This window comes from Saimiri boliviensis, chromosome 2 (assembly GCF_048565385.1).
Source record: "Saimiri boliviensis isolate mSaiBol1 chromosome 2, mSaiBol1.pri, whole genome shotgun sequence".
Lineage (NCBI taxonomy): Eukaryota > Metazoa > Chordata > Mammalia > Primates > Cebidae > Saimiri > Saimiri boliviensis.
Window position 1 is genome coordinate 4,054,430 of NC_133450.1, and position 27,485 is coordinate 4,081,914.

A 27,485-nucleotide genomic window follows, 5' to 3' on the forward strand; every position below is an offset into this window, starting at 1 on the left:
ACCCTACTTACAGGAGTTGTGTCGACGACGGAAACTTTTGGACTGACTCAAGGATTCCATGTGCCTGTCGACATAGCTCTTTGAGCACTGTTGCTGCTGGGGGGAAACGGCAGCATCTTGGCTCTTCACATCTGTCCTCTTAGGGATATTCTGAGGGGCACTGCTGGAAGAGGCTGGCTTCTTGACCAACTTGCCTGTGCCATTCTGGTTGATGCCCACTTGGCAGCCAACACCAGAGGGGCCTAATTCTGTCTGATGAAGGTCTCCAAAATGTTGGCTGTCTCCAGGTCCTGGTATCTCCAGAATTTTTAACTCCGTAATGTCACCTGCCCTGAAATACAAAAAAAGAGTCCAAGTCTCAAAATTATAATAGTGATAAGAATGATGAAACTGGGTTCATTAGTGAACAGCTACCCCTTTGCAGGTCTGCATTTTAATGAGTTATCAGAGTCTAGCAAAGGGGGCTGTATGCTTAAGCATAGGGCTCAGCCACCAGCTGTCCAACTGACACAATGCTGGCCTTTAAAAAGAAGCTATTGCTAATAAAACTGTATTAATCTTATAGTCCCACGATGTTTAATGGCTTCTCTTCATTCATTCACTCTCTTGCTCATTCAACAGGCATATACATAAAACACTTACTATATGGTAAGCCCTGCACTGGGAACTATTTTGATCTGGTATACAGAGATGAAAACACTATATGCCCACAGGAACTCAGTCTGGTTGTGGAGTCAATCAAAAGTCTTAAATGGGCTGGGCACGAAGGCTCATGCCTGTAATCCCAGCACTTTGGGAGGCCAAGGCAGGAGAATCACTTGAGGCCAGGAGTTCAAGACCAGCCTGGTCAACACGGCGAAACCCCATCTCTACTAAAAATAGAAATGGTTAGCTGGGTGTGGTGGTATGCACCTGTAATCCCAGCTACCCAGGAGGCTGAGGCATGAGAATCACTTTGCCCTGGGAGGCAGAGGTTGCAGTGAGCAGAGATCACACCATTGCACTCCAGCCTGGGTAACAAAATGAGACCCTGTCTCAAAAAAAAAAAAAAAAAAAAAAAAAAAAAAGGCATGAAATTTTTTTAAGTGTTAAATGTTATGACAGAGGTGTACATAGGAGACTAGAGAGCCTAAAAGCAAAATCGTTAAGTTAGTCTGGTGGAGATGAATGCAATACTTAAGCTAAGTCTGGCCGGGGCAGGTGGAATGAGTGGCTAAGCAAAGAACAGTAGGGAGAAAGCATCTGAGGCAGGGGCTCAGAGACTGAGGACATGTAGAAAATAGGGCCCACGTGAAGAACTGCAAATGTTACGGTGATACTAAAGGGAAGGATGCCTGTGAAGGAAGGCCATCAGGAAGTAAGGCTGCAGAGGTAACCAGGGACCACATCACGGTTCCGACGGATTTTCCTGGTGGCTATAGGGAAGGAGAAGAAACAAAAGGCAGTGGTACCAGTTAGAAGACCAGGCAAGAAATAAGAGGGGATGAACCAAGCAAGTGCTAATGCAAAGGCAGAGGGAGAAGGGATCAAGAGTCATTTCAAATCCATAGAATTCTGGCAATTGAACACAGGATTAAAGAAAAAGAAGTTTATTATGACTCTTAAGTTTTTAACCTGAGGGAAAGATCGTATTAGTCATAAATAATGGATATGCCCTTGGAAAAAGAAACTGACAGGAAAACATAATGAGACTAGCTCCAAAAATCTTAAATTTAAGATATCTTGTGGGATATCCAAAGGAAATGACCAGCAGACAAGGTGTTTGGCTCATAATGGGTCTAAATTCAAGATGTGAGGTCTCATTAATGTATAAGGTACACATGAGATTGTCTAGAGTAAAAGCTGAGAAAAGAACCAAAGATAAACCCTGAGTAGTTCAATCTTAAGAGGTGAGTGGAAGAAAAGGAACATAAAAAAACAACAAAAAAGTGGAGGAATAGAGGAATATGTAGAACACATGCAAAAAAAAAGCCAAAGAGGTTACAGAGAAACTAAAAACCGGTAGTTTAAAAGTTAGGGAGCATTTTATTTTTATTATTTTAGAGATGGTCTTGTTCTGTCACCCATGCTAGAGTACAGTGGTGCTATCGTGGCTTACTGCAGCCTCCAACTCCTAGGCTCAAGTGATCCTCCTGTTTCAGCCTCAGAAGTAGCTAGGATTACACAGGCACATGCCACCACGCCCAGCTAATTTAAAATTTTTTTCTTTTGTGGAGATGGGGTCTCACTATGTTGACCAGTCGGTTTTGAAATCCTGGCCTCAAGTGATTCTCCTGCCTTGGCCTCCCAAAGTGCTGGAATTACAGGCATAAGCCAATGCACCCAACAGGGGGAGCCTTCAAATGAGACTGGGATTGAGATACTGTCAGTGAATTTGGCCATTAGCTTATTTGTAACCTTGGCAAAAGGTAATCCAGCAAGATGATAAAGTTAGAAAAAAAGATAACAGTAGGGTAAGGAGGATCTAGAGAATGAAGCCACACAAGATAGGGAAAGCAGACTATTTGGCTCTGACAAGGATTACGAGTTAAAGGGAAGGGAAACAACATGACAATACCTAGTGGCAAATGCAAGGTCTCGGGGAGAGAGTTGTTTTCAATACAGGGGAGGCCAAGGAATGAGTATCAGGAAATAAGCAGTACAGGCCAGGCACAGTGGCTCACACCTATAATCCCAGCACTTTGGGAGGCTGAGTAGGCAGATCACTTGAGGCAAGGAGTTCGCGACCAGCCTGGCCAACGTGGTGAAACCCCATCTCTACTAAAAATACAAAAATTAGTTGGGCATGGTGGTGCGTGCCTGTAATCCCAGCCACTTGGTTGGGAGGCTGAGGCAGGAGAATTGCTTGAAACCCAGTAACGGAGGTTGCAGTGAGCCAAGATCACACCACTGCCCTCCAGCGTGGGCAACAGCAAGACTCTGTCGAAAGAAAGAAAGGAAAGAAAGAAAGAGAAAGGAAAGGAAGGAAAGGAAAGAAAGAAAGAAAAGAAAAGAAAAAAAAGGAGAGAAGCAACATACAGGTTGAAATGGAAAACACAGAAGAGATGGAGCAAGGCCTCAAAGGAGATAGAAAGCGACAGCCTCGAAGCATACACAAGGGTAGCCCTCAGCAGATGGGGAATGTCTGAAGAGACTGCAGAGGAGGTAAGCAATATATATGCTGGTATGTGTAGGAAGGGAATTGCTCAGAAAATCCAGGAAGCTCTTGCCTGACAGCCTATTTTTTTTTTTATTTGTACAGAAGAATGGAAGGCTATCTGCCAAACTGGTGAAAAGAAGAATGTGAAGAAATAAGTGAATTTGAAATCTGTTGGTAAATACTAAGAAAAAGACTTTTCCATAATGAAAGACTTTAGCTACTTGCTACAAAGTGCTTCTGGGGAAATATCATAATACAAACCTACAAAGACAGAAACACTTATGCATGGGAATAAAATCAATAAGGACCTTAGATTGAGAAAACACAAATACAAAACCAAGAAGAAAGAACATCTAAAACCATAAAAGAAAAAGGTTATTCTGATTCGACATATTTATATAATATTGCATGCGTAACAAAGATAAGAATCATTGGCTGAGAACTGGTAAGAATCACTGGATAAGAAACACTAGCCGGAAGCTAATTACAATACGAAGTCCCCGCTGGGAACAGCAGGTGGACTGTAAGACCTAAGACTGCCAAAATCTCACACTTAGCAAGACTCTACTTAAAAGCAGCCGTATGCAACAGAATATCAGCAATCAGATCTAGGTTCAAGCTCCACAGACTACCAGGTTGGATTTAGAAGTATCAGCCAGCACACTCACCTGAAGGTGACTTCTGGAACAAGACACTTCACTCCATTGTGGAAAGGCCGGGTGAGGGAGATGGTCTGGCTGACCTGATCCACAGCTGACACTCTTCCCTGATAGACACCCAAGCTATCTCCACAATTGATGGACACAATACTTCCCAGCCAATCTGTAGCCATGTTTCAGATGTGAGACCACTGTGAAGAGAAGGAATTATTCAGTGTACCTTGCTGAAAACACAAACTTTTAATTAAATTAAGCAAATATATCAGGCTTTGTCTAACCGGTTAATAAAATATATTCTATCACATTGTTAACTGAGGTAATAAATCATAAAAAAAATAATTTTTTTCAGGAGTATGCATATTAATAAGCAATGTTATTTAATACATACAAAAAATCTGTAATTGCTTTAAAGCACATACATTAAAGATAGTACTTACATACATCAAATCATACAAACTATAACCTGTTTATATTGTATTTTAACAAATCTGTCAAAATGCTTTCCAAGAGAATATGTGCCTGAGAAATAATATACTAAAAAAAAATACTGATAATGCCCCTCTTGCTGATGACAGTAATAAATTCTGGGTATTTTATTTTTAAAATTTTATTTAATTTTATTATTTTGAGACACAGTCTCAACTCTGTCACCTAGCCTGGAGTGCAGTGGTGCCATCATAACTCACTGCAGCCTCAACCTCCCAGGCCCAACCAATCCTCCAACCTCAGCCTCCTGAGTAGCTAGGACTACAGTCCGGTGCCACCAAGCCCAGCTAATTTTTAAAAGTTTTTTGTAGAGACGAGGTCTCGCTATGTTGCCCAGGCTGGTGTCAAGCTCCTGGCCTGAAGCAATCCTCCCACCTGTTAATGAAACATCAACTTCTGAATGATGTGCTTAATACAGTGCGTAAAAGTAATTTGTTCCTTTTTTTTTTGAGGCGGAGTTTTGCTCTTGTTACCCAGGCTGGAGTGCAATGGCGTGATCTCGGCTCACCACAACCTCTGCCTCCTGGGTTCAGGCAATTCTCCTGCCTCAGCCTCCTGAGTAGCTGGGATTACAGGCACGCACCACCATGCCCAGCTAATTTTTTTGTATTTTTAGTAGAGACGGGGTTTCACCATGTTGACCAGGATGGTCTCGATCTCTTGACCTCGTGATCCACCCGCCTCGGCCTCCCAAAGTGCTGGGATTACAGGCTTGAGCCACCGCGCCCGGCCCCTACGCTTCCATCTTAAATATCAGTTTAAAAAAAAAAAAAAGAACAGATTAACCTGATGTTAATAGGAAATCAAGAGCAGAAACCAATGAAATAAGAAACAATTAAGAAAAATAAAATTAGTTCTTTGAAAATAATAAAGTTGGTAAATCCCTAACTAATCAAGAAAAAAGATAAAACACATATTATTAATATCAGAAATGAACAAAGAGACATCATAGACATTAAAAAACAACTTTACCCCAGTAAATTTGACAACTAGACAAAATGGGGAAATTCTTAGACAAAAGTTATCAAAACTTATATAAGAAAAAATCTGAACAGCTGCATGTGTATTTTAAAAACTGAATTTATCAAGAGAATAAGACAAGACACAAACTAGGAGAAAATATTTGTAAAAAGACATATTTAATAAAAGGTCTGTTATCTACAATATACCAAGAACCCTTAAAACTCAACAATAAGAAAACAAACAGCCTGATTAAGAAATGAGTAAGGCCGGGTGCAGTGGCTCACACCTGTAATCACAGCACTTTGGGAGGCCCAGACAGGCAGATCACAGTTAGAGACCAGCCTGGCCAATACAGTGAAAGTCCATCTCTACTGAAAATACAAAAAAAAAAAATAGCCAGGTGTGGTGGTGAGCACTTGGGAGACTGAGGTGGAAGAATCACTTGAAGCTGGGAGGTGGAGGTTGCAGTGAGTCAAGATTGTGCCACTGTACTCCAGCCTGGTGACAGAGCGAGATGCCGGCTTAAAAAAAAAAAGAAAGAAAAAGAAAAAGAAAAGAAAAAGAAATGAGCCAAGAGACCCAAAAGGACACTTCACCAAAGACATGGACACGGCAGGCAAGCATATGAAAAGGTGCTCTATCATGTCATTAGGGAATTAATGGAAATGCCACTACGCACCTGTCAAAATGGCCAGAATTTCAAAACACTGACAACGCCAAATGCTGACGAGGAGGTGGAGCATCAAAAACCATCACTCTGCTGACAGGAATGCAAAATAATGCAGCCACTTGAGTATGCATTTTTCTTTTTTTTTTTTTTGAGACTGAGTCTCGCTCTGTTGCCCAGGCTGGAATGCAGTGGCACAATCTCAGCTCATTGCAGCCTCTGCCTCCCAGGTCCAGGCAATTCTCCTGCCTCAGCCTCCCAAGTAGCTAGGACTACAGGTGCACGGCACCACACCTGGCTAATTTTTTTTTTTTTTTTTTTTTTTAGTAGAGACAGGGTTTCACCTTGTTGCCAGGTTGGTTTCAAACTCCTGACCTCAACATAGTAGACAGGTTCTTGGTAACTGTGACTTTAAGTAAATCAACACATAATGAAACCAATTTTACCACAGACTATTTGATATAAATGAGTTTAGTTTCTATGGCATATTTCTGGTCACAAAAACATCACCAGTCTTCTAAAGAACTGCTCAAATTTGGAAGCAATCAAGACATCCTTCAGTAGGTGAATGGATGAATAAACTGTGGCATATCCAGACAATGGAATATTATTCAGCACAAAAAAGAAATGAGCTATCAAGTCATGAAAAGACATGGAGGAGGGCCGGGCGCGGTGGCTCAAGCCTGTAATCCCAGCACTTTGGGAGGCCGAGGCGGGTGGATCACGAGGTCAAGAGATCGAGACCATCCTGGTCAACATGGTGAAACCCCGTCTCTACTAAAAATACAAAACATTAGCTGGGCATGGTGGTGTGTGCCTGTAATCCCAGCTACTCAGGAGGCTGAGGCAGGAGAATTGCCTGAGCCCAGGAGGCGGAGGTTGCGGTGAGCCGAGATCGCGCCATTGCACTCCAGCCTGGGTAACAAGAGCGAAACTCCGTCTTAAAAAAAAAAAAAGAAAAGACATGGAGGAAACTTAAGAGCATATTACTAAGTGAAACAAGTTGATGTGAAAAGGAAAAATACTGTATGATTCCAGCTTTTCTGGAAGAGGCAAAACTATGGAGACAATAAAAGGTTCAGTGGTTGCCAGTGGCTGGTGGGTGGCAGGGGAGGCGAATGTTACTATAACGGTAGATACGTGTCATTTCAAAACTCACAGAATGGACAACACCAGGAGGAAACCCTAATGTTAACTGCGGACTCTGGGTGACAATGATGTCAGTGTAGGTTCACCAACTGTAACAAACATGACTGGTGTGGACGCTGACAACAGAGGAGGCTTGTTGGGGGGGGCAACAGAGAGATATATGGGAACCCTCTGAACTTTGGGTTCAATTTTTTCCCTGAAACTAAAACTGCTCTAAAAAGTAGTCTATTCAATAGAAAAAAAAAAAATTGATTATATAACTTAAAGCCTTCCTACAAAGAAAAATCCAGGCCTAGATAGCTTTACTGGCTTTTTCTTTTTAACTAAGTCTGAACTGGATAGCTTTACCAGTTAACTTTATCAAACATTTTAGAAAAATTTAATATCAATCTCATACAAACTTTTAGAAAACACAGGAGAATGAAGCTGGATGCAATAGCTCATGCCCGTAATCCCAGCACTTTGACCAAGGCAGGCGGATCACCTGAGGTCAGGAGTTTGTGACCAGCCTGGCCAACATGGTCTCTACTGAAAATACAAAATAAACCCTGTCTCTACTAAAAATACAAAAATTAGCCAGGCATGGTAGCACACGCCTGTAGTCCCAGCTACTCAGGAGGCTGAGATGAGTATTGCTTGAACCTGGGAGGCAGTGGTTGCAGTGAGCCAAGATCACGCTACTGCACTCCAGCTTGGGTGACAAAGTGAGACTCCTTTTTTAAAAAAAACAAAAGCAAAAACGAAAAAAACGAAAACCAGCTGAGTGCAGTGGCTCACACCTATAGTCCCAGCACTTTGGGAGGCTGAGAAGGGTGTATCACTTGAGGTCAGGGGCTTGAGACCAGCCTGGCCAACATGGCAAAACCCCATCTCTACCAAAAATATAAAAAAAAGAATGGCTTAAACCCAGGAGTGGAGATTGCAGTGAGCCAAGATTGCACCACTGCACTCCGGCCCAGGTGACAAAGTGAGGCTCTGTCTCAAAAATAAAAAAAGAAAGAAAAACACAGGAGAATGAAATACTTCCCAATTTGTTCAATGTGACTAGCATAACTCTGATGTGGAAAAAAAAAGATCAACATCCTGCACAAATATAGACCAAAAATCCTCAAGAAGATATTAACAAATCAAATCCAGCAATAAATTTTAAAAGTCTAATATGTCATGTATATTTAGGTCTCTACTCCTAGAATGCAAAGTTGGTCTGATATTTTAAAAATCAATCAATTTTAGGCTGGGTGTGGTGGCTCACGTCTGTAATCCCAGCACTTTGGGAGACCGAGGTGGTCTGATCACGAGGTGAGGAGATCAAGACTATCCTGGCTAACATGATGAAATCCTGTCTCTACTAAAAATACAAAAATTAGCCAGGTGTGGTAGTGGGCACCTGTAATCCCAGCTACTTGGTAGGCTGAGGCAGGAGATTTCCCTGAATCCAGGAGGAAGAGGTTGCAGTGAGCTGAGAGCACACCACTGCACTCAAGCCTGGGTAACAGAGCAAGACTCCATCTTGGGGTAAAAAAAAAAAAAAATTATTCACCACACCCAGGTGGAGTTTATTCCAAGGATGCAATGCTGACTCAATATCAGAAAACCAGTCAATATAATCTACCGTATTAACAGGCTAAATAAGAAAAACACATATTCATAGCAACTGATACAGAAAATGCATTTGACAACATTTAACAACCATTCATTCTTTTTTTCACAAAGCCTCTCAGAAAAATGGGAACAGAGAGGAACTTCATCAATCTGGTAAAGAGCATCTAAAAAGCCCTTACAGCTAACATTATACTAAATGGGGAAAGACTGAATGCTTTCCCTATAAGAACAGGAACAAGGCAAGGATGTCCACTCTCACCACTCTAACTCAACATAGCTCTAGAAGTTCTCGCGGTAAGGCAAAAAAATAGATATAAAAGGTATACAGGTTGGAAAAGAAAAAACAAAACTGTCTCCATTTGCAGATGACATGACTGTCTATGTAGAAAACCCCCATCATCTACAAAAAGCCTTAGAACAAGTGAGTTCAGCAAGATTGTGGGATACAAGATAAACATACAGAAGTCAATCTTATTTCAGTATACCAGCAATGAACACATGAGCACTGAAATTTAAAATATAGTACCATTTATGATTGCTCAAAAAATGCAGTACTAGGTCTAAATCTAAAAAAAAAAAAGGGGGGGGTACAGGCTTTGTATACTGAAAACTATGCAACACTGAGAAAAAAAATAAAAATGCTAAATATAACAGGTATAACATGTTCATGGATTAAAAGACTCAACATAAATTATGCAAATTCTCCCCAAATTGGTATAAGAAATCAATGCAATTCTTTGCAAAATCCCAGCAAAATATGCAGATATATCTAAACTTTACATGGAAAGGTAAAGGAACTAAAATAGCTAAATCAATTTCTTTCTTTGGGGGGATGGGGTCTCACTCTGTTGTCCAGGTTGGATGGAGTGCAGTGGTATTTCGGCTCCCTGCAACTTCTGCCTCTCAGGTTTAAGTAATTCTCTAACTCGCCTCCCAAGTAGCTGGGATTGCAGGTGCCTGTCGCCTGCCTGGCTAATTTTTGTATTGTTAGTAGAGATGGGGGTTTTCCCATGTTGGCCAGGCTGGTCTTGAACTCCTGACCTCAAGTGATCTACCCACCTCAGCCTCCCAAAGTGCTGAGATTACAGGCATGAGCCACTGCACCCAGCCACTAAACCATTTTATAAGAAACTAGGAACAATCAGTCTACTTGATTTCAAGACTTACACAGCTATAATAATCAAGACTACGTAGTACTGGCAGAGGCACAGACATGTAAATTGATAAAATGGAAGCCAGAACCCAGAAATAGACTCACAAAAATATACCCAACTGATTTCTGACAAAGTGCAAAAAACAATTCAATGCCGGCAGCACAGCTTTTACAACAAACAGTGCTGGAGCACATGGAAATCCATCAGCAAAAAAAAATGAACCTCACACTAAGTTTCACACTTTATACAAAATTTGCTCAGAATGGATGTGGGAAGTAGAAAAGTTTTTTTTTCAAAGTTTCCTTTCTTGTTAAAGAATAAATTTGCTAACTTTTTTGTTAAACCCTATCCTAAGTACCTGTTAGACGTGCCATGCTTACAGGCATGTAGTATATTCTACGTCCTTGTAGTTTAACCAAAATATCTGTGCCGGATGTGCTCACAGGCATGTCCCAGCTCAGAGACCATGCCCCTTACCTGTTTAAAAAGTTTTCAGTTATTAGCCAATCAGATTTTAGTTTAAATCTTGAGATCTGGCTCCAACCAACAGAAATTAGACACAGCAGTAAGGACAACCCCAAATGTGTAAAGAATAAATATGTCTGCTTTTCCTTTATTCACTGTACTCTTGTGTCAAGATGGCTAGCGAGGGTACCCTTTCTGCAGTGCAGGAAGTAAAAATTGCTTTGCTGAGAAATCCTTTGTCTCGGTGCTAATTTTTCTTTGTGGCACCAAGCATCTGATTCCAACAAATTTGGCGACCATGAAGGGACCCATTCCCTTCCAGGGTGGTCTCCAGTCCTCTCTCTTGTGAGGAGGCACCTAACCGCCCCTCCTTGTTGTGACAGGCCAAGAGCCAAGACCTATCTGGTGTGAGGGATAAATCAACCTGGTCTCTCAGCAAGGAGGAAAAAAGGCTTCAAACTTTGTGCACAAACCAAGGTAGGAAATGTCACAAAGAGGGTAAACCAAGTACTTCGTTGGTAGTCAAAATTCTACAGGTTAAGTAAGTGTAAGTGTGTGAGTGGTTCCTCTCTGAAAGATCTGCGATAGTTTCATATGGCTGAGAGGTCAGAAAGAGCAAATAGAAAGTAAAAAGAAGTGAAAGAGACCTTCAGGGGAGGGGGTTAGTTAAAATCCTCCCTGGGGAAAAAGAATGGCAAGGCTTTGGAAAACAGAATAGGCAAGAAATCTCTAGGATAAGAGGTTAAGTCTAACCAGCAACCAGTCTAAAACAGGGATAAAATCAAGAAGGGGAAAGGTAAGCGTGGCCAAGACAGCTCCAGAGGAGCCCCAGTAAAGGCCCTTGAGGCAGCTGCAGCAATGCCTGCAGCTGGGTCAGCCACCCTTATGGGGCAGGGCCCACGGAGGCAAGGCTGCAGGTACACAGGGGCCAGGTTGCTCTGAGTGGCAGCACACCCACCAGCGCAGGGTGGTGCACCTGAGGAACGCTGGGAGCTGCCTGGGGCTGAGCATAAAGCAGCGCAGTGGAGGTTGCTGGCAAGGCCCCTGGCCATGGCCAGGACTACCACAGAGGCAAGGGGAGAGGCTGGAACAACCTGGCTGAGCAACAGCTGCAGCAGCAAGATGGTCAGAGGCCATGTGGGGCAGACATGTGCAGCTCTCCCTGCCTGGCCACCTGTGCCCCAAGGAGGCCACAGGCGCACGAGAAGACCAGAAGCACAAGCAGTGACTACGGCAGCCTAAGGCAAGCCCAGCTCTGGCCAGCAAAATGTTAAAAAAGTAAGAAAGAAATTTAAAGCATGCTGAAGATTCTGACAGACTAAGTGTAAAAGAGAGAGATAGAAAGTAAAACTAAGAAAAGAAACAGTGTAAAAAGAAAGAGAAGCTTTTTCTTTTAGAAACTCAGGCAGAACAATTAAGCTAAGACATTAAAAAAAGTTTGGGCCGGGCGCGGTGGCTCAAGCCTGTAATCCCAGCACTTTGGGAGGCCGAGGCGGGTGGATCACGAGGTCGAGAGATCGAGACCATCCTGGTCAACATGGTGAAACCCCGTCTCTACTAAAAATACAAAAAATTAGCTGGGCATGGTGGCGCGTGCCTGTAATCCCAGCTACTCAGGAGGCTGAGGCAGGAGAATTGCCTGAACCCAGGAGGCGGAGGTTGCGGTGAGCCGAGATGGCGCCATTGCACTCCAGCCTGGGTAACAAGAGCGAAACTCCATCTCAAAAAAAAAAAAAAAAAAAAGTTTGAAGAAGAAAATTATAAAGTAAAACAGAGGGGAATTGTGGGAAGTAGAAAAGTCTCTCCTCAAAGTTTTTCTTGTTAAAGAATAAATTTGCTAACAACTCTATGTTAAGCTCTATCCTATGCAGCTGTTAGACATGCCACGCTTATAGGAGCATAGTATATTCTATGTCCTTGTACTTTATCCAAAATACCTGTGCTGGATGTACTCATAGGCATGTCCCAGCTCATAGCCTACAGCCCTTACCTGTTTAAAAAAGTTTTGAGTTATTAACCAATCAGGTTTTAGTTTAAATCATGAGGTCTGACTCCAACCGATGGAAATCAGACACAGCAATAAGGACAACCCCTAATGTGTAAAGAATAAATGTCTGCTTTTCCTTTGTTCTTTGTACTCTCAAGGCAAGATGGCTAGTGAGCATACCCTTCCTGCAGTGCAGGAAGTAAAAATTGCTTTGCGAAGAAATCCTTTGTCTCAGTGCTAATTTTTCTTTGTGGCACCGAACATCTGTTTCCAACAATGGATCATGAACTTAAGTGTAAAACATCAAACTCTAAAACTTTTAGAAAAAACATAAGAGAAACCCTCAAGATCTAGGGGTAGGCAAAGAGTTCCTAGACTTGATACCTAAAACACAATCCATAAAAAGAAAAGCTGATCAACTAGATTTCTTGAAAATTAAAAATTTTTATTCCACAAAAGACAGGCGACAGACTGGGAGAAAATACTTGCAAATCACATTATCTGACAAAGACAAAGGACCAGTATCTAGAAGACATATCTTTTAAAATGGCTCAAATACAGTGATAACACCAGGTGCTAGTAAGAATGTGGAAAAAATGGATCACTCATACATTGCTAGTACAACTATTAATTTGTACAGCCACTTTGGAAAACACCCTGACAGTTTACTAAAAAAAAACCAAACAAACAAAAAACCATGCAATAATTAGCCAGACACGGTGGCACACACCTGTAACTGCAACTACTTGAGTGGCTAAGGCATGAGAATCGCTTGAACCCGGGAAGTGGAGGTTGCAGTAAGCCATGATCGAACCCTGCATTCTAGCCTGAGCAACAGAGGAAAAACTCCAGAAAACTAAACACGCAACTAGAATAGACCCAGCAGTTGTACTCCTGGTCGTTTATCCCAGAGAAAGGAAGACCTATATACATAAGTGTTTATATCACACTCAAAAAAGCCACAAACTGGAAACAACCAAGATGACCTCAATAGGTGCAGAAACAGTGGTACATCCCGACCATGGGACAAAAAGTAAAAATGCCTACCCCAAGAGGTTGTATTCTGCATGATTCCATTTGTGTAACATTCTTAAAATGACAAAGCTATAGAAATGAAGAACAGGGCCGGGCACGGTGGTTCATGCCTGTAATCCCAGCACTTTGGGAGGCTGAGGAGGGTGGATCACCTGAAGTCAGGAGTTCAAGACCAGCCTGGCCAACATCGTGAAACCCCATCTTTACCAAAAATACAAAAATTAGCTGGGCATGTGGTGAGTGCCTGTAGTCCCAGCTACTAGGGAGGCTGAAGCAGGAGAATCACTGGAACCCAGGAGACAGAGGTCACAGTGAGCTGAAGTCATGCCACTGCCCTCACTGTGACAGACTGGCAACATGAAGGACTCTTGTAGTAATGGAAATATTTTACATCTTGACTATATCAATGTCAATATCCTAGTAGTGATACTGTATTATAGTTTTCCAAGATGTTACCAACTGGGAAAACTGGTAGATATAAAGAATATCTCTGTATTATTTACAATGGCATATGAATCTACAACTATCTCAGAAGTTTAATTAAAAAAAATCAATGCTTTCCATCACATTAACAAAATAAGTGATGAAATCATATATAATCATATCAATAAATGCAGAAAGATAATTTGACAAAATTTAACAATCATTCACAATATTTAAAAAGGGGAGGGAAAGCTGGCATCTCTAAAACAATTACAGCTTACATCATATTTAATGGTGAAATAGGCCAGGTGTGGTGGCTCACACTTGTAATCTTAGCACTTTCAGAGGCCAAGGCAAGAGGATGATGGAGCTCAGGAGTTTGAGGCTTCAGTGAGCTATGATCATACCACTGCCCTCCAGCCTGGACAACAGAGCCAGACACTGTCTTTATTTTATCTATTTTGTTTCTTTTCTTCTTTTTTGGTTCACTGCAGCCTCCTGGGCTCCAGTGATCCTCCCACCTCAGCCTCCTGAGTAGCTGGGACTATAGGTATGTGCTACCATATCCAGCTAATTTTTTACATATTTTGTAGAGACAGGGTCTCTTTGTTGCCCAGGCTAGTCTTGACCTCCCAGGCTCAATTGATCCTCCCACCTCAACTTCCTGAAAAGCTGGGACTACATGCCCACACCACCACACCTGGCTAATTTTTGTATTTTTTGTAAGAAGGGGTTTTGCCATGTTGCCCAGGTTTCTAGCTCCTGAGCAAGCTATCCACCTACTCTGGCCTCTTAAAGTGCTAAAATTACAGGTCTAAGCTACCATGCCCAGCTGAGTCCTTGTCTTTAAAAAAGGTGGGGATGAAATAAATGCTTTTCCCCTAATACTGGGGATGAGGCAAGGATGTCCACTCTCACCACTTCTACTTCTATTCAACTGCAGGTCCTGGCCAGTGCATTTTTTCCTGCAGGTCCTAGCCAGGAAAAAAAAGTGTAAAGTAAAACTGTCTTTATTTGCAATGATACAACTGACTGTATATAGTCGATCCATAAAAAGTCCTACTAGAGGCCGGGCGCGGTGGTTCAAGCCTGTAATCCCAGCACTTTGGGAGGCCGAGACGGGTGGATCACGAGGTCAAGAGATCGAGACCATCCTGGTCAACATGGTGAAACCCCATCTCTACTAAAAATACAAAAATTAGCTGGGCATGGTGGCGCACGCCTGTAGTCCCAGCTACTAGGGAGGCTGAGGCAGGAGAATTGCTTGAACCCAGGGGGCGGAGGTTGCGGTGAGCCGAGATCGTGCCATTGCACTCCAGCCTGGGTAACAAGAGCGAAACTCCGTCTCAAAAAAAAAAAAAAAAAAAAAAGTCCTACTAGAATAAGGCAATTTGGCAAGGTCACAGGATATATGTTCAATGTAGAAAAAACAACTATATTCTATATAATAGCAGCAAACAACTAAAAATAATTTTTTACGCTGGGCATGATGGCTCATGCCTGTAATTCTAGCACTTTGGGAGGGCAAGGCCTCCCTAATTTTGCACAAGGAATTCCTCAAGCACTTCCCCAAGCTCTATGAATGGTTAGTTCCATCTTGCCTTTCTGGCATCTGGTAAAATGCTACCATGTCAAAGAAGCCCTCCCTGTCTACCCAATCTAACGTGGCTATTCATCATTATTCTCCAACACCTCAACTCCTGTTATGATCTCAAAATCAATCACTATATGAATTATCTTTTGTGTGTTTGTCAGGCATGGTGGGTCATGCCTGTAATCCCAGCACTCTAGGAGGCCGAGGCGGGACACCAACCTAGGTAACACAGGGAGATCCCATCTCTGCAAAAAAAATTTTTAAAAACTAGCCAGGCATAGTGGCACATGCCTGTAATACAAGCTACACCTAGTCAGAAGGTTGAGACAGAAGGACTGCTTGAGCCCAGGAAGTCAAGGCTGCAAAGAGTCATGATCATGCCATTGCACCCTACTGGCCTGGATGACAGAGACCCTGTCTCAAAAAACAAACAAAAAATAGAGACATATAGTGTGTGTCACCCCACCAGAACAGGGCAAAGGACCTTGTCTGTCTTGTTCAGTCAGTAAGAGTGTCTAGAGTAAGTCAATAAATATTTATTCAATCAATGAATGAATTAGAAATAATGTGACAGAAGTTAATCACTCAAAATCTAGATTACCTATATATTTACATCTAAATGTCTTGCCTCTTTTTGAAAACGGTTCTAAAAATACAGTATCCTTAAGCATACTCTATGCAAAATCCTATATAAGATACGAAACCTAACACTTCCCTACACACAGAAGGAAGTCAGGAAATAGCTGGCAGATGAATATAAATACACATGTTAAGCACAAAGTGAAACACTGGTTCAGTGTTTTTACATTAAAAAAAGAAACCAGCACTTGAAGCTGGTTTCAAATACTAATTTTAGACATATACATACATAAAGTGTAGAGTCTAAAAGAAGGGAAAGGGACAAAAAAGCATATACAGCACTCCTCTGGTAAAAGAGCATGTCACTTGACTACGCTTTAAAAAAAAAAAAAAAAGAAAAAAAAAAAAGAGTATGTCCTGACTGAGTGTAGTGGCTCATGTCTGCAATTCCAGCAGTTTGGGATGCCGAGGCAGGTGGATCACATGAGGTCAGGAGTTCTGAGACGAGCCTGACCAACATGATGAAACCCCCTATCTACTAAAAATACAAAGTTAGTTGGGTGTGGTGGCGCATGCCTGTAATTGGGAGCTACCTGGGAGGCTGAGGCAGGAGAATCACTTGAACTTGGGAGGTAAAGGATGCAGTGAGCCGAGATCACGCCAATGCACTCCAGCCTGGGCAACAACGAGACTCCGTCTCAAAAAAAAAAAAAAAATAAATAAATAATAAATAAATAAATAAATAAATAAATAAAAGAAGGGAAAGGGGCAAAATAAAAGCATATAAAGCACTCCTGGGACAGGGGTGGTGGCTCACACCTGAAATCCCAGCACTTTGGGAGGCCAAGATGGGCAGATCACCAGGTCAGGATTTGGAGACCAGCCTGGCCAATACAGTGAAACCCTGTCTCTAGTAAAAACACAAAAATTAGCCAGGCGTGTTGGCGCACACCTGTAATCCCAGTTACTCAGGAGCTGAGATCACACCACTGCACTCCAGCCTGGGCAACAGAACAAGACTCCATCTTGAAAAAATAAATAAATAAAGCACTCCTCTGGTAAGAGTACATCTTGGCTGGGCATGGTGGCTCATGCTTGTAATTCCAGCAGTTTGGGAGGTCAAGACAGGAGAATCACTTGAGTCCAGGGGTTCAAGACTAGCCTGGGCAAAACAGAGAGACCCTGTCTCAGAAAACAAAGAAAACAAAGAGAGAGAGATTATGTCTCATCAGAAACATGAAGTCTAAAAGAGTCCAGCTCTACGGATTAATCAAACTCTAGTTACCTAGTGACCTAACTGAAAAAGTATCATAAAACTATGCTGATAGAACCAAAGATTAAAAGAACAATGAATTAGTAGGCTCACCCATAAGGCTTTTTGTTTTTACACTTTATTACAGAAAATTTTAAACATAACAAATGCAGAGAGAATGACTCAATGAACCCCCACATACCCATCACTGAGTTGCAACAATGATCAACAAATCTGTAAGAATCTGAGATTCGGTGAGATTGAGTATATTTTCTTTTTTTTTTTTTGAGATGGAGCCTCGCTCTATTGCCCAGGATGGAGTGCAGTGGCGTGATCTTGGCTCACTGCAACCTCCACCTTCCAGGTTCAAGCAATTCTCCTGGCTCAGACTCCAGAGTAGCCCACTACCACACCTAGCTAATGTTTGTATTTTTTTAGATAGGGTTTATTAGATAGGGTTTCACCATGTTGGCCAGACTGGTCTCAAACTCCTGACCTCAGGTGATCCGCCCACCTTGGCTTCCCAAAGTGCTGGGATTACAGGCTTGAGCCATCGCATCAAGCCCTTGGGTGAATTTTCAGTGCAACACAATTTTGACAATAATAATGATGGTAAATGGGCACAAAATACACATTTTAGGCTTCTCTTCCCTTCCCGATCAACCTTCGCCTAATGTCACCAAAGTATGAGTTAGTTTCCTTTCCTATAATTTGTAATCCATCATAATTCTACTCTTAGGCTTAGATGCAGAATAAACAGCACCAGGAATTAACCAGATATGAAAAGGCTTTTACTTGTTTATTCAACAAGACACTGATGTTTACGTTAAAGTTTATATTATGGTAACAGTAACTGAATATAATTTTTAATACTTTGAAAATGTGGATACTAGTTAATAAGTGTTTTTCTACGATATATATATATCTTTTTTTCTTTTCTCTTTTTTTTTTTTTTTTTGAGACAGAGTCTTGCTGTCACCCAGGCTGGAGTACAGTGGTGCCACCTCAGTTCAGCACAACCTCTGCCTCTGTGTTCAAGTGATTTTCCTGCCTCAGCCACCCCAAGTAGCTGGTACTACAGGTGCACACCATCATGCCTAGCTAGTTTTTTGTACTTTTAGTAGAGATGGTTTTTCGCCATGTTGGCCAGGCTAGTCTCGAACTCCTGACCTCAGGTTATCCGCCCACCTCTGCCTCCCAAAGTGCTAGGATTACAGCTGTGAGCCACTGCGCCCCGGCCTGTAGTTAATATTAATAGAAACTTTAAAAAATGTAACCACTGAATGTGTAACAAACTGCCCTTTCCTCAGAAACTTCCCTTGACAAAATACATTAATGCATTATTCAAAACTCATCAAAAAGGTTATAAAGAAAACCCTGTTATTTACAGAAAACAGTAAATCTAAAACAAGTACAGTGCCATCAACTGGGTTCCTAATAAGACTAGGGAAGGGGTTCTATCAATTATAGAGCTAACACCTTCATGTCAAAAGAGGTACAGGAGCCATAGGAGCTCTAAGGAACCAATCTTGCTGTCTTTTATTTGTCAAAGTAGAACATATACAGTAAGTCAGTCTACATATTTTAAGTGTTCACTTCCATGAAACTTTACATATCAATTCACCCATGTGACCACCACTCCAAACAAGAGAGACTATTTCCAACATCTCAAAGGCTCCATTGCCTCCTCCTACAGGTAGTTATTATTCTCACATCATGAAAAATTATTTGAGTCTGATTTTGAACTTCATATAAACAGAATCATAAAGGTTCTCTGTTAGAGTATTTGGCTTCTTTTGCTCAAAAGTACATCTGTGAGGCTGAGTGTGGTGGCTCACCCGTGTAATCCCAGCATCTTGGGAGACGAAGGTAGGTGGATCACTTGACGTCAGGAGTTCGAGACTGACCTGGCCAACATGGCAAAACTGTCTCTACTAAAAATACAAAAAATTAGCTGGGCGTGGTGGCACATGCCTGTAATCCCAGCTACTCAGGAGACTGAGGCACGAGAATCACTTGATCTGGGTAGGTGGAGGTTGCAGTGAGCCAAGATCCTGCCACTGCACTCCAGTATGGATGACAGAGCGAGACACTGTCTCAAGAAAAAAAGTACATTTGTGAGATCCATCCCTATTGTTGGATGCAACAGAAATTTATTCTTTCTCATGGCTGTGCTGTTTTCTGTAAGTATGCTTCAATGTGTTTATCCATTCTACTGCTGATATACAGTTGGGTTATTTCTAGTTCTGAGCTATTACAAATAATATTCTTATACACTGTATACAATATATTTTTGTGGACAAATGTTTTATGTCCCACTTCTGTGGGACATATAACACAGGAAGTTATATTATATTTATGACTTTATTAGGAACTTCGTTTTCCAAAGTGGTTGTACCATCTTATATTACCATCTACATTTACACAACTCACCACAAGAAAGTTCATTTTGCTCCTCATCTTGCCCAAACTTGGTACTATTGTTCTCTTTAACTTACTCATTCTGGTAGGGGTGCAATGGTTTTGATGTTTTCTTAAACACACTTCTTTTTTTTTTTTTTTTTTTTTTTGAGACGGAGTTTCCCTCTTGTTACCCAGGCTGGAGTGCAATGGCGCGATCTCGGCTCACCGCAACCTCCGCCTCCCGGGTTCAGGCAATTCTCCTGCCTCAGCCTCCTGAGTAGCTGGAATTACAGGCACGCGCCACCATGCCCAGCTAATTTTTTCTATTTTTAGTAGAGACGGGTTTCACCATGTTGACCAGGATGGTCTCGATCTCTTGACCTCGTGATCCACCCGCCTCGGCCTCCCAAAGTGCTGGGATTACAGGCTTGCGCCACCGCGCCCGGCCTAAACACACTTCTTAAGTACTCTTGCTTCATTGACAGTTTTTCTCCCAATAAATTATTCCTAAAATTATAATGACTATTGAATTCAGAAATGTTGTGAATTACTATTCAGTCCAAAACTTCCTACTAAAGTTCATTTAGTATTGTCTTCCTTCTGCCTCTATTTCTTAAACACCTCCAGGTAAGGACACTTTAATTCACTTATCACTTTGCTCTTATACTATTGGAATATCTTTCATTTCATTAATACATTCCTCTACTACTTCTTGATGTTTGGTGACAGGATGTGAAGTACAATTATACACACACACACCCCCCCCTTCCCTGTAAAGCCTATTCATGACAATGAATCCTTCAAACAATTCCACTTCTAAAAAGAACTAATTCTTCTGTGTAGTATTCACCAATGTAAGACTTTTTTTTTTTAATGCCATGTTGGTGCAGCTAACTAACACTTATGTTGCCAACTTGCTATTAAAATCTATCCTAACAATCTGTGTAGCTAGGAAGGGAGCCACAGATGTCACGTAATCATAATCAGGATTTTCTATATTATTTTTAATTATGGTACTATTTTGCTCAAATACTGAACTATCAGGATTTCCAGACTACTGAATGCCAGATAAGTAATGGGGCTTTATCATTACTCTGATAAGCCTTTGGATAACAGTCAGGTAGTGCTAAACACTCTTCCATTTATTATATTACTGAGGCAGCTGCCCAAATGATCCATAAATTACAAATAAACAAGTTGCCAATTACAAATCTAGCTACTTTCATCTCCTGTGCCACATAAGACAGAACTCACAGCATTCAGATCCAATGAACAACCCCTTGGCTTGCTAAAAACAATTATAACTAACAGCTGTAGATGAGTGAGTAGTTAAAGATTTCTGAAAAACTAGGAATTGTTCCACACAACAAGAAAGGCGTTTGTTGAATCAAAATCTTGGGAATGGCAGAGATCTTAAAAGAAAATATCCAACTAAGCATGATGGCTCCATCCCTATCCCAGCATTTTGGGAGGCTGAGGCAGGAAGATCACTTGAGGCCAGGAGTTTCAAACCAACCTGGGCAACGTAGCAAAACTGTTTCCACCCTCCACCCCTAGAAAAAGAAATCCAGCACAATCCTAGTACTAAACCTCTATCTTCCATAAAAGGCAGCAAGGTGGAAAGAGAATAAAATTATGAAATCATGCTGGGTGTGGTTGGCTCATGCCTCTGGTGGCTAGTGTCTGGAATCCTAGCACTTTGGGAGGTCAAAGAGGGCCGACTGCTTGAGCCTAAGGAGGTCAAAACCAGCCTGGGCAACATGGCAAAACCCTGTCTCTAGATAAAACACTAAACATTAGTCAAAAGTGGTGGGAAGTGGAGGTTACAGTGAGCCAAGATTGCACTACTGTACTCCAGCCTGGGTGACAGAGCAAGAGGCTCTGTCTCAAAAAACAGAAATCAGACATCACAGTACAGTACCCATTCACTTCTGTACTTCCTTACTAACCAGTACTACCACCTGGGCAAATTACCTAATCTCAGTCTCAACTGCCTCATCTGTAGAGAATTATGCCAGTTATACCCCTATCTCACAGAACCACTATATGGATTATTTTTAAATTAAATGAGATAATCCATATAGTGTCGACTACATGAAAAATTTTAGTTCAAATGTCTTCTTTTGGCAGAAAGAATACTGGTCACATAGAGAACTTAAGTTATGGCCCCGGAAAATACTGTGAGGGAAGGGCCACCTCCCTTCTCACCCAAACAAAATCACAAAAATACATGAATTCCTTCTACAACATCTTGGAAATCAAGTCCAGATATGCAAGCAAGGGAATCAACTTCCACACTACTTTCATAAACCTGATCTGCGTGGATAACCAGATGATCAATTTAAAATTTTCAAGCATAAAATATACTACTTTAGGATGAGGAGGAAAACTACAGCCCTAGGCCTGATCTGGTCTGCTACCAATAAAGTTTTATTGGAACACAACTACATTCAAATGCTTGCATATTGTCTATGGCTGCTTTTTCTTTTCTTTTTCTTTTTTTTTTTTTTTGGAGACAGAGTCTCACCCTGTCACCCAGGCTGGGGTGCAGTGCAGTGGTATGATCTTGGCTCACTGCAATGTCTGTCTCCCGGGTTCAAGCGATTCTCCTGCCTCAGCCTCCCGAGTAGCTGGGACTACAGGTGCCTGCCACCACGCCCGACTAATTATTGTATTTTTAGTAGAGATGGGGATTCACCATCTCAGGCTGGTCTTGAACGCCTGAGCTCAGATGATCCACCTGCCTCAGCCTCCCAAAGTGCTCAGCCTCCCAAAGGCATGAGCCACTGCACCTGGCCACATATTTTCTATGGCTGTTTTCTCACTACAATGAGTTAAGCAGTAATCACAGAAACCATGTGGGCCATAAAGCTTGTCATCTGGCCTTTCACAGAAAGTTTACTGACTTTTGCTTTAGGATAAAATTCTGTTGGAAAGTGGAATGGATACAAGCTCAAAAAGAAAAAAGGAAAAATATATAATGGACAACCCCCCAGAATAATAATAATAATAATAAATATAATAATAAAAAAATAATAACCAAAACTAACTCAACTAACTATATTAAGACATTTAGTAAAGTCTTCATGAGAAAAACTCAGGCTTGTAGGACTTCACTGGTAAATTCTATGAAACATGTAAGAAATAATATAAATCCTACACAAACTCTTTCAGAAAACAGGAGGAAGGAACATTTCCCAATTCGTTTTATGAGGTCTGCTACTAAGGCCAAAGATGACACAAAAAAAGAAAACCTCAGACCAATATCCATCATGAACACAGTCACAAAATTCTTAACAAAATATTAGCAAACTGAATCCATCTATATGTAAAAAGTAGTATATACATAAGAGGGGTTCATTTCACAAATGCAAGATGTGCTTAACATCTGAAAATCAAGTAACAGAATACACTGTGTTATATATCTTACAATCTTTACTTCAAAAGGTTAATTGTGCCGGGCGCGGTGGCTCACGCCTGTAATCCCAGCACTTTGGGAGGCCGAGGTGGGCGGATCACGAGGTCAAGAGATCGAGACTATCCTGGTCAACATTGTGAAACCCCGTCTCTACTAAAAATACAAAAAATTAGCTGGGCATGGTGGCGCGTGCCTGTAATTCCAGCTACTCGGAAGGCTGAGGCAGGAGAATTGCCTGAACCCAGGAGGTGGAGGTTGCGGTGAGCCGAGATCGCGCCATTGCACTCCAGCCTGGGTAACAAGAGTGAAACTCCGTCTCAAAAAAAAAAAAAAAAAAAAAAAAAAAGTTAATTGTATGTTTTTCAAACATCAAATTATATTCTATCAATTCATATTGTAAAAAAAATACATATATTGCATTTTTTTTTTTGAGACAGAGTTTCACTTTTGTTGCCAGGCTGGAGTGCAATGGCACGATCTTAGCTCACTGTAACCTTTGCCTCCTGGGTTCAGGCGATTCTCCTGCCTCACCTTCCCAGTAGCTGGGATTACAGGCATGCGCGGCCACACCCGGCTAATTTTTTTTTTTTTTTTTTTTTTTTTAGTAGAGACAGGGTTTCTCCATGTTCAGGCCAGCTGGTCTTGAACTCTCCACCTCAGGTGATAGGCCCGCTTCGGTCTCCCAAAGTGCTGGGATTACAGTGTGAGCCAATGCGCCTGGCCTAGAGAATTTTATATTTAGTTTTAAAAAGTCAGTATTTACTTGTTAGAAACTGCATCCTAAACTATTTAAAATGAAATACTGGCCGGGTGCAGCGGCTCACACATGTAATCCGAGCACTCTGGGAGGCTGAGGTGGGTGGATCACCTGAGGTCAGGAGTTGGAGACCAGCCTGACCAATATGGTGAAACCCGTCTCTACTAACAATACAAAAAAAGTTAGCCAGGCATGGTGGCGGGCACTTGTAATCCCAACTAGTAGGGAGGCTGCAGGAGAATTGTTTGAACCTGGGAGGCGCAGGGTGCAGTGAGCCAAGATTGAGCCACTGCACTCCAGTCTGGGCAACAAGAGCCAAACTCCGTCTCAATAAATAAATAAATAAAATTAAATACTTACACTATTTAAATCTATGATGAAAAGTTTCAGGTGCCAACTTAAAAGGATATAAGATCTAAAATAGACTCCCCGGTCTTCCAGAAACTCTCAAACAGAAATGTTTTAAGACCAATGACCCAGCATATACCTGAAAGTCTGAAATGACAATGACATTCATGCCAAAGCAATACCATCATATCTTCGGACTTCTGATTTCTGCCCATAAATTTACTCTTAGGACACCTAGATGTAAACCTAATATTCCAGGTACAAGCCTACCAGTGATGCAACCTTTCTCATTCTGATTTTGTATTTTCCTAATACAATATACTAACGCAGGTCACATCAGTACTTCTCACAGCTTTCTTGGCCACACCACTGACTCGTGACTGAGATATCGAATCTTTTTATTACAGGAACTCTTGTGAGGTCTCATCTCCACCCTCCCCCAATAGGTATAGCTGATTTTTTTGGACCCAGGTGTAATTTCTCACATTTGTACATGCTTCTCCCATTTCATTAAACTGCACTGAGCAAATATAGTGAGATGTTTTAGCATTCTGGCAATCATCAACCAAATGACTCTTGCTTTACTTCATAAAGGCACCAAATCCAATAAGCAAACCTTCTTGGGAAGGTTTCAAATACATAAAGGGTATAAAGAAAGCGATGAAAGCCCAGTTTAGATCACCAGAGTTCCAGCTGTAAGTAGTGTCCACAAATCAAACCTCTCTAGACATAGATGCTGAAACTCACGACTCCATCTAATCCTACCACGATTTGGCAAATTCCTCCATCTCACCCACTCGATTATCATAAGACTTAATAAATGCCTTGTTAAAATTCTGACACACTATCATTATGGTCACTACACTCCTTTGAGATAGAATTTGGACGTCCTGTCCTGTTGTTCTGCTGAATTTTGGACGTCCTGTCCTGTTGGTCTGCTGAATTTGGGAGAACTCTAGTAAACCCTTCTCTGAATAAGAAAATAAAAATGATACATCTTCCATTTTGTATTACAGAATCTCACGAATGGCAACGATTTTAAATACTTTCCAATGTCGTTTTTCTTAGAGACAGGGTCTTACTACGTTGCCCAGGCTGGCCTTAAGCAATCCTCCCACACCACTGCACTCGGTCCTAGTGTAATATTTTTCTTTTCTTCTTTTTTTCCAAGACGGAGTTTCACTCTTGTCACCCAGGATAGAGTGCAATGGCGCCATCTTGGCTCACTGCAACCTCAGCCTCCCGGGTTCAAGTGATTCTCCTGCCTCAGCCTCCCAAGTAGCTGGGATTACAGGTGTCCACCACCACACCCAGCTAATTTCTGTATTTTTAGTAGAAATGGGGTTTCACCATGTTGGCCAAGCTGGTCTCGAACTCCTGACCTCAGGTGATCCAACCGCCTCAGCCGCCCAAAGTGCTGGGAGTTAGTATTTTTCAAACTATATGTCGTGACCTATTAAGGATCAGACTCAATTTAGTGAGTTGCAACAAAAATTTTTTTTTTTTTTTAGAGTGTATTTTCTGTAGAAAGAGTAAGTAAACTTTTAATTGGGATGTGTGTGTGTACACACTGAGTGTGCAGGGGCACAATGAGTCATGATGTAAAATGAATCGAACTGTGGGTCACAGGTCAAACATTTCTGAGACACTTTTCTAGCCCCACAGCCCAACACCAAGGAGGCTTTACCAAGAAATCAGTAGTAAACAAAAAGTCATGTTTTTACAACCATTTTTACATCATACAGAGAAACAGATAATTTTGTGCTCAGTACACCTAATCCGTAATTCATTAAAAAAAAAAAAAAAAAAGATTAGGAACCATCTGCGTGTCCAGTTGAAATACTAAACTGCTTGGAGACAGTCATTTCTGTTTTGGTGGGGTAAAGACCTGTACTTAAGACAGAGACTGAAATCAGTTTGATCTGTGGCTAGGGAAGAGAAGAAAAACCATTCTGGGTCGTGAGTTCCTCATCTGTAACCACAGGAGAAGATTGTTGGCTTGGTCAGTTAATTTTCAATTAATCTCCCAATTGCAAAGCTAAGCGAAGCAACTGCTATTGGGAGATTAATTGAAAATCAACTGACCAAGTCAACAAGGGCTATGCCTCCCACAAACCAAAAACACTTTAACCACTCAGCAAGTCAAGTATTGATAAATACAATCAATATCACACAAAGGGTACTGGTAAGAACCACAGACTTGCACCAAAGGCAGAAATGAATCCAGGGATAACTTCTGGGATTCAGAAGATGTGCCCTGGTAAGTAGAAATTTCTCTGGCACCCTCTTTTTCTACCCTCCAGTTCACCTCTGTCCTCAAACTATCAGTCCTGGATGTGGCACTGGCGTTCTTCTCTGCCACCGTATCTCATTATGCAATGGGAAACTGAGGCTCGAAGCAATGAGTGAGTGAGCCAATCAACTGCAGCAGCCACCAAGAAGCCCGGACTAAGGGCCCAAGCCGCCAACGCCTCACTCCTCACACAGTCCCCATACTACTTAGAATCCTGCAGTCCTCAGCCTCCCACCTCAAACCAAACTCCTGAGGCCACCCGTAGTACCTCGCCCCCTGCGCACCCGATGAAGCCCCCCAGCTCGTGCCCGCCTCAATAAAGCTCTACAAGGCCTGGAACTCCCGAAGTCTAAAGCAACCCCGGCTGGCAACCCCGGAAGCCCCTTCCCACGAGCTCCCACAAACCAGCAGCCTCCCGTGCTTCCCACCTCCGCGCCGACGGGCCTCGAGCTTCTCCGCACACCACACCAAGCCGACCACAGAACACCAGAGGACCCAAAGAGGGGCTCACTCCACGCCCACCACCCACTGTTCGGCGTTCACCGCCGCCGCCGGAAACGCCCCCACGTCTCCACGCCACCGCTGTGAGGTCACTTCCGGCGCGACACCTCGGAATCCAAAGCAGGCAATTGAGGGGCGTGGCTCCCGGGAAATTTAAGAGGTTGGAAGGACGGCCCTTCGGCCTTCCAGGATTGCGCTTGGGTAGTCGTTTTGCGCTCCACGCTCACTATGTCCTATGGCGTCTTGGCTGGAATCGGCGCTCTACCCACGACTCCCCGGCCTCGATGTCCGGGTCCCCCTCTAGCAGTCTCGATGAAAAGCACCCGCCTCCCCTCCTGTTCCCTCAACGCCAATCGCAAAGCTGGAGAGAAGGACTTTGAGGGAGGCCTGGACGTGAGACCCCCCCCCCCCCCCCGCCTCTCCGTGCTAAACCGCAGCTGTGGGACTCAATAAGTGGGACAACCCTGACAGATTAAAGAAAAGATATTCCCGCCGTGGTCGATCCTCAAAGTGTATCAGCTTCAGCCCATTTGGGGGTTAGATATCAGCCAGTCTGGGCTTGGCTGCTCTCCTTTGCCCCATACTCAGTACGAGGGAAAGTGCTGTTCTCC

General features: G+C 42.3%; 1 protein-coding gene across 3 annotated transcripts in view; it reads right to left on the reverse strand.

The window, feature by feature from the left end:
• Positions 1 to 26,935, reverse strand: part of EDC3 (enhancer of mRNA decapping 3) — a 65,257-nt gene extending 38,322 nt beyond the window's left edge. Inside the window, exons 1-4 of one of the 3 annotated variants that reach the window (XM_074392664.1) lie at positions 26,802 to 26,935; positions 5,927 to 6,004; positions 3,808 to 3,989; positions 12 to 331 (exon numbers count right to left, since the gene is read on the reverse strand). In XM_074392664.1, the coding sequence (XP_074248765.1) occupies positions 12 to 331; positions 3,808 to 3,971 (484 nt within the window). In that variant the 5' untranslated portion in view covers positions 3,972 to 3,989; positions 5,927 to 6,004; positions 26,802 to 26,935. Of the gene's footprint in view, positions 1 to 11; positions 332 to 3,807; positions 3,990 to 5,926; positions 6,005 to 24,092; positions 24,228 to 26,801 lie in introns of all 3 variants that reach the window. The other 2 variants (XM_074392665.1, XM_003944784.4) reach the window with 2 other exon arrangements.
• Between the last annotated feature and the right edge of the window lie 550 nt (positions 26,936 to 27,485).